This window comes from Centruroides sculpturatus, unplaced genomic scaffold (assembly GCF_000671375.1).
Source record: "Centruroides sculpturatus isolate CEXI.00-Female unplaced genomic scaffold, Cexi_2.0 scaffold1518, whole genome shotgun sequence".
Classification (NCBI taxonomy): domain Eukaryota; kingdom Metazoa; phylum Arthropoda; class Arachnida; order Scorpiones; family Buthidae; genus Centruroides; species Centruroides sculpturatus.
The window spans coordinates 10,714-17,749 of NW_019385680.1; the positions used below are offsets into that span (position 1 = coordinate 10,714).

Here is a 7,036-nt window from a genome sequence, read left to right on the forward strand (position 1 = left end):
ATTTTTAACTTTAATTCTTTATAGAAATAATGAGGAAAAAATTGTTTTCTAATATAAACAAACTGTAAAAAAAATTTTTATATATTTAATTACACTGCTTTATATCTGTAATTAACAACTATACAGAGAAAAATAAACTGTAAATTTGACTTTGAGATCACTATAATANATATTATAATATTAGTCTATTAATCTTTAAAAGTTTGGCACTATTTGGCAAATTTATATAGGTTTGCCTTAATCCTAAGAAAATTGGGCTATTTAATTCCTGGTTAATTTGGAGTTTGCAGTTTACCATTACATCCTTATTTACGACGTGTATCTTATATTCAAGTGCAGTCGAACTCGTTTATAACTAGCACTAATGGACTGGCAAGATTTCTCCGTTATACCCTTTAATTGTTATTCTTAAAGAAAAGTGACATAACTTGGAGAAAACGGGCGTTAGCTTTCGGCGCAAACACGTATGCGAAGTCCCGCAAGTGCGAAAATTTGTAGCTACACCAATGATGTTTAGTTAAGTTTTTCTTTTAATTTTTGATGTATGAACTTTCATGAAACTGTTCCGATTTATGAAAAAATACTCAATTGAACATGATTACTTTTTCTTACCAAAAGAGAGTAAATTTCTTATATTGATTCATCGCGATCGTTCGGCTGTTCGGAATACAAATATTGAAACAGAATGATGGCCCAGTCGATAGTAAAGAATAAACTAATTCCAATAACTTTTCCTTAAATACCATATTTAAGAGAATCTATTTTTCACGTAGTTTATACGATTTGTTGCAAAAATATAAACACTTTATTATAGCATAAAAGCAATTATTTCATCATTTTACAAGAATTTTGGCTGCAATTTAAAGAAATTATAGACCTATAAATTCCTACTGTCTTCCGTCTGTATGTCTGTCCTTCCTTAATCTCGAGAACGGAATTAAATAGATGATCAACACGACTCTATTGCTAGCAGGAAAGTATGATGTACAGGGGCAACTAATGAAACTACTAATTTGAGATGGAGATCATACATTTTAAATTAAATAAATTAAAAATATGATTAAATATGACACTTATGGAGCATTATATTTATGAATGAGACTTCATTTTTATATAATCTAAATTATTCAAGTTCAAAAATAACAATAGTAATACTTAACATTTTATTTATGAAATAGTCTGTGATCCTGGTTATTTTGGTAAAAACTGTAGTCAGATTTGCAATTGTGCCGATGGCGATTCTTGTCATCACGTAACTGGAGAATGTTATTGCCCTCCTGGTAAACATGGTGAGAGCTGTGAAAAAGGTATTTGTCTTGTTTTATTTTATTCAATTAGAAATCATTCAGTTTATTAATATATAATTACTTTCCATAGTTTGTCCAAATGGTAAATATGGAGAGGGATGCAAAAAAAACTGTAATTGCTCATCAGATAGACTATGCAATCCAGTAAATGGAAAGTGTTACTGTAAACTTGGTTTCTGGGGTCAAAACTGTGATAAAAGTTTGTAAATTTGTTTTCAATCAAATTGAACATTTTCTTTAAAGATTTAAACATTTATATTGTTGATTTTAGCATGTAAACGCGGTTTGTATGGCCCTAATTGTTTAAAGAAATGTACTTGTGAAAATAGTGCAGAATGCGATGCCGAAACAGGACAGTGTCATTGCTCTGCTGGATTTTTTGGACCCACTTGCGAGAAGAGTAAGTATTGTATAATTGTTTTCATTTACAAAAATTGCCTATTAAGGATGATTATGTTTTTTTAGAATGTCCTCCTAATCAGTATGGCCGTAACTGTGACAAAGTATGTTTTTGTTCTGGTGGTTCCTGTGATTCACTTACTGGTCAGTGTAAGTGTCCCCCTGGACTCAGTGGAAAATATTGTCATAAAAGTAAGACATGTTTAATTACATTAGTTATTAACATTTTAAGATTGTAGTTTTTAATATACTGTATAGAATTGGATCTGACTAGAGTGACCATATTGTTTCTAGCCCAAACTGGACAATTTTTGAGATTTAAAAATGGGTCTAAAAATAGTTAAGCTTAGATTTTTTAAAAATTATTTATATATTTACCTATAAATTGGTTATATTGAATTTTTACAATATATAATATAAATTTTATATTGATTTAGAATGTGAAGAAGGTTTATATGGTGAGAATTGCAATAATGTATGCAACTGTGTACGAGGACATTGTAATCCTACAAATGGAGAATGTATCTGTCCACCTGGGTATTCTGGATCAAACTGTGATGAAGGTAAAAAAAATATTTCATTATATTTAATCATCAATCTTATTCAGCTGGATGGCTGAGGCAATTAAGATGTCAGCTTACTGCTCTTGGGAAATCAAATCCAGGCAAACAGAAATTTTTCATAGGTAGTTTGTTCTGGATATGTCTGGCTCCATCCCTCACCAGCTGTCTGCCCCATTGTGGGTCTGGTTTAACCTACATTAGCTAGGGAAAAAAAGACACTGTGTGCCCAAAGGGAAGAAAGAGCCAAAAATGAGGGGGAAAAAAATCAATATTTTTAAATTTAGTTAAAATTGCCAGTAATAATAATAATTGAAAATTAATTCAAATTTATTATTATTTAGAATGTCCTACAGGTACATTTGGTCCAGATTGCCAATTTAAGTGTGATTGTAATAATGTCAATAGCTGTGATAAAATAACTGGAAGCTGCAATTGTCTGGATGGATTTATAGGTAGCAAATGTGAAAAAGGTAAAACATTTTTAACAAATTGCTTACAAATTTAATTACTGTTTATCATGATTGTTAAGTCCAGTGATATTTTAGATTGTCCTGATGGATGGTTTGGACATTCTTGTGCTTCAAAATGTAACTGTTCAAATAATGGAACATGTGATAAACATACAGGAGAATGCATTTGTCCTTCAGGATTTGAAGGCTCAAAATGTCAATATGGTAAGTTATTTAGTAATTAAATAAAAGTAAAAATTGTTATTTTATATTTATGTAAAATTTATCAGATTTGATTTCTCAATTAAAAAATTATAATCAACTGATTGTTGATTATAATTTTTTAATTGAGAAATCAAATCTGATAAATTTTACATAAATATAAAATAACAATTTTTACTTTTATTTAATTACTAAATAACTTACCATATTGACATTTTGAGCCTTCAAATCCTGAAGGACAAATGCATTCTCCTGTATGTTTATCACATGTTCCATTATTTGAACAGTTACATTTTGAAGCACAAGAATGTCCAAACCATCCATCAGGACAATCTAAAATATCACTGGACTTAACAATCATGATAAACAGTAATTAAATTTGTAAGCAATTTGTTAAAAATGTTTTACCTTTTTCACATTTGCTACCTATAAATCCATCCAGACAATTGCAGCTTCCAGTTATTTTATCACAGCTATTGACATTATTACAATCACACTTAAATTGGCAATCTGGACCAAATGTACCTGTAGGACATTCTAAATAATAATAAATTTGAATTAATTTTCAATTATTATTATTACTGGCAATTTTAACTAAATTTAAAAATATTGATTTTTTTCCCCCTCATTTTTGGCTCTTTCTTCCCTTTGGGCACACAGTGTCTTTTTTTCCCTAGCTAATGTAGGTTAAACCAGACCCACAATGGGGCAGACAGCTGGTGAGGGATGGAGCCAGACATATCCAGAACAAACTACCTATGAAAAATTTCTGTTTGCCTGGATTTGATTTCCCAAGAGCAGTAAGCTGACATCTTAATTGCCTCAGCCATCCAGCTGAATAAGATTGATGATTAAATATAATGAAATATTTTTTTTACCTTCATCACAGTTTGATCCAGAATACCCAGGTGGACAGATACATTGCCCTGTAACGGAATCGCAATCTCCACCGTTACTACATTGGCACTTAAACTGACAATAAGGACCCCATCGACTAGGACTNTGAATTTTTATTTTTAAATATTATAACATGGATCTCAAAATTCATAAAACAGACATAGAAGCAGAAAAAGGCACTTTTGTATTGAGTGTATAATAAAGAAACAATAGAAAATTCTCTCTTTAAAAAAATAAACAGTACTGTACATTTTAAATGGATTTAAGTATTAATTTTCATTTTTCTAAAATAATTACTATAAAATGCTCTTTATAAAATGCAATTGAAAATTTCCAATAATTCAAACAAAGTTGCTGTTCTATTTATTTTTGCAAATTCATATTGTTTCTTGGAAAAAATTCCTTCCGAAGATCAATTTTAAGTCTCTTAAAGTTAAAATAATCCTTAACTAGCTTCCGTATCAAATTCATTGTTAAATAATGAAGCTGGCTAAGAATTTCTCTAGCCTTAAAAGAGAGATTTCTTAAGGCTAGAAGCTGGTATAAGCTTAATTTAACTGCTTAAATTATTTTATTTAAATGGAAAATCTTCAAACTCAACATTCATCATCATAGACTTTTATTTAAAAAAAAATCTTTTATTGATACATTTTAAGCCTGAAAAATTTGGTTAAATAAAGTAATTTAAGGATTGTACAAAGTAAAATTGAATAATTTATACATCTATTAATTTTATTTTTTATAAAATATAACCAAAGTTATTTATTTGAAATTTGTAAAAAACAGAATTACAAATTAAATTTTTATTTTTAACTTTAATTCTTTATAGAAATAATGAGGAAAAAATTGTTTTCTAATATAAACAAACTGTAAAAAAAATTTTTATATATTTAATTACACTGCTTTATATCTGTAATTAACAACTATACAGAGAAAAATAAACTGTAAATTTGACTTTGAGATCACTATAATAAACATAAATGATTATCATGATTTTCCCATAATACATTAAATTGACATTCACCAATTAAAAATAAACATAAATTTACTAAGTTTTTTTTTGTATTTTTTAATCATAAAATGCAAATATGGAATTACTAATAATACACAAAAAATAATTACATATATACATAATATTCACTAATGATAACAATTTATCACACTATTCTGAATTAAAATTAAATAATTATTCTAACAATTACTTCAAAACTATACATCTGTAAACTGAATGTATAAATCATAAATTGCAGTTTCTTCTAAATTTTTAATTTTTTAAAATTAGAATAATCCAAATTAAATTTTTTTAAAGATTTTTTTTTGGACATGATTAGATTTCTAACACTGATCAAATTTTACTTAACAGGAAGTTTATTTTCATTTCTAATTACCAGAAAAGTTATGTATAATCCTATTAATAAGAATTTACTTAAGAATTTTGAGAACTGGGTGATCAAATGAAAGTAGAAGCACAATGAGTTTGGTGATGCTGCAAGTCAGATTTAGTGATGCCATGTACCAGCTGTGCTTGTTGCATATTGCCAGCTCACATTACAAAGTCTCACTCACAATGTTGCCAAACCCCTTTAAATATTTCTCAAAAGATTTATATTCATTTGATTATCTCATATAAGCCTTATCTATGATGCATTTGAAAATTCATTGAAGTATCACATTCTACTGCATTAAAATCAAATGATTCAGTTAGAAATATTCTTAGAATGAAATGAAAATATACAGCAAATAACAGATTTTTAATAATGGTAATAATTTATTTTTATATACATTAAATATTAAATAATAAATGAAGTAGTGTTGATAATGTTTAAAATTGATTTATGAAAGGCAGACAAGTTGACTTTAAAAAGTTGTCATTTTTACTACAATGCACAATAAAATAATGGCATTACTAGTATATACTCTATGCCATATTTAATCCAGCATATACATATTTTATATATATGAAACTAGATTATAACATTCATATATTCTATTACAAATTTAGCATGCCTTGTACTGTACATCTGCAAGACTTTGAAAGATTACAATTTATTTTGCAAGTCAAGTATAAGTTTTATTCTAAGCTTTATATCATATCTTGCAGTTAAGCATAGCATATTTAGTTTAAGCTTACATACTAACTTTCAGCACATTATTCAAATAACTTTAGAACATGTGGAAGCTTGGTATAACTATAACTTTTGTTATTTGACATGAAGAAGACCTCTAAATGAAACTTAAAACATTTGCGATTGAACACTCAATGTGCTGGAAGTTTTATGATAAGTGTAAACTAGATATTGTATAAGGTTGCAACTTCTGGATGTTTCTATGTTAAGCATATCTTGTAAAGTTTATAAAAATCTTATTTAAAAAATGCTTGTTATAGTTTATAAAACTTTATTTGCAATTATGCATAATTATAAAGTCTGAAAATACATGTAACTTAGTAACTAATATTAATCTGGTGCAGAATTGGCTAAGGTGGTTTTAATTTTTAGAGTGTTTTAATTTTTCAGATCACAGCTTTAATTCTTTGGATAGACTTGAATGAATGTGTTATTGGATTTTATTGATTGATCTTTCTCTTCAAAGAACAATGTTGTTTTGATTTTATTAAATAACAGTGCCATATATATAGCGATACTGTTTCTTATCAAAATTAGAATAAGTTTTTTAAAAACTATTAAATAATAGCAACAATATAAGATTCAATACAAGAGACTGTGATACTTTCAAAATGTTTATATTTTTGATTTACATTTCTAGAGACTATGGAATGTTTAAACAATAATAACAAAATACTTAAATAATAAAATTATTAAAAGATTTCATTATTATTGTTTTAAGGAGTTTAATTGTTTAAATAAATTTAGAAGAATTTTTTTTCCTAAGGTTCCTGCAGTGGCAATTTTAGGAATATGAAACTTAGACTGTTGTCCTCACACTTCTAGGGGCCTCATGCTCAATATCCAGTTTTGGTTAGACTCCAAGACCTTGTGCATTATCAAGGTATTAGGTCAAAACCAATTTATATTTTGTGGGGCCTTTTCTAACATACTGTGGGTAAGCTATAACCAAGTGTGGGCTTCTCTAAATGGTGGGATCCTAAACAAATGCTCTATACAGGCTTTACATTACATAAACTTATGAAAACTATTACAAATCCATGCTTTTCTAGGGCCTCATAAAACCTAAAAAC

At 27.8% G+C, this 7,036-nt stretch overlaps 2 protein-coding genes across 2 annotated transcripts; one reads left to right on the top strand and one right to left on the bottom strand.

Annotated features, from left to right (window-relative positions):
• Positions 1 to 1,168: 1,168 nt before the first annotated feature.
• On the top strand, positions 1,169 to 2,963 carry LOC111641144 (multiple epidermal growth factor-like domains protein 11; the record flags this gene model as incomplete). Its single annotated transcript, XM_023387269.1, has 7 exons — positions 1,169 to 1,307; positions 1,378 to 1,506; positions 1,579 to 1,707; positions 1,773 to 1,898; positions 2,144 to 2,269; positions 2,611 to 2,739; positions 2,815 to 2,963. Coding segments are annotated over 7 exons (927 nt in total), but the record flags the coding sequence as incomplete, so codon positions are not given.
• A 161-nt stretch (positions 2,964 to 3,124) lies between these two features.
• On the bottom strand, positions 3,125 to 5,349 carry LOC111641145 (multiple epidermal growth factor-like domains protein 10). The gene is made up of 5 exons (XM_023387271.1): positions 5,264 to 5,349; positions 3,819 to 3,940; positions 3,697 to 3,774; positions 3,349 to 3,477; positions 3,125 to 3,273 (listed from the first exon to the last, which is right to left on the bottom strand). The coding sequence occupies exons 1-5, from the start codon at positions 5,347 to 5,349 to the stop codon at positions 3,125 to 3,127; spliced, it is 564 nt and encodes a 187-aa protein (XP_023243039.1).
• Between the last annotated feature and the right edge of the window lie 1,687 nt (positions 5,350 to 7,036).

Excerpts from the sequence above, each read along its gene's own strand:
- LOC111641145 (XM_023387271.1), bottom strand. The coding sequence starts at position 5,349 with ATGGCATCACTAAATCTGACTTGCAGCATCACCAAACTCATTGTGCTT. Across the intron at positions 3,775-3,818 it reads TGGATCAAACTGTGATGAAG|CTGGATGGCTGAGGCAATTA; the intron begins GTAAAAAAAATA and ends AATCTTATTCAG. Across the intron at positions 3,478-3,696 it reads CAAACAGAAATTTTTCATAG|AATGTCCTACAGGTACATTT; the intron begins GTAGTTTGTTCT and ends ATTATTATTTAG.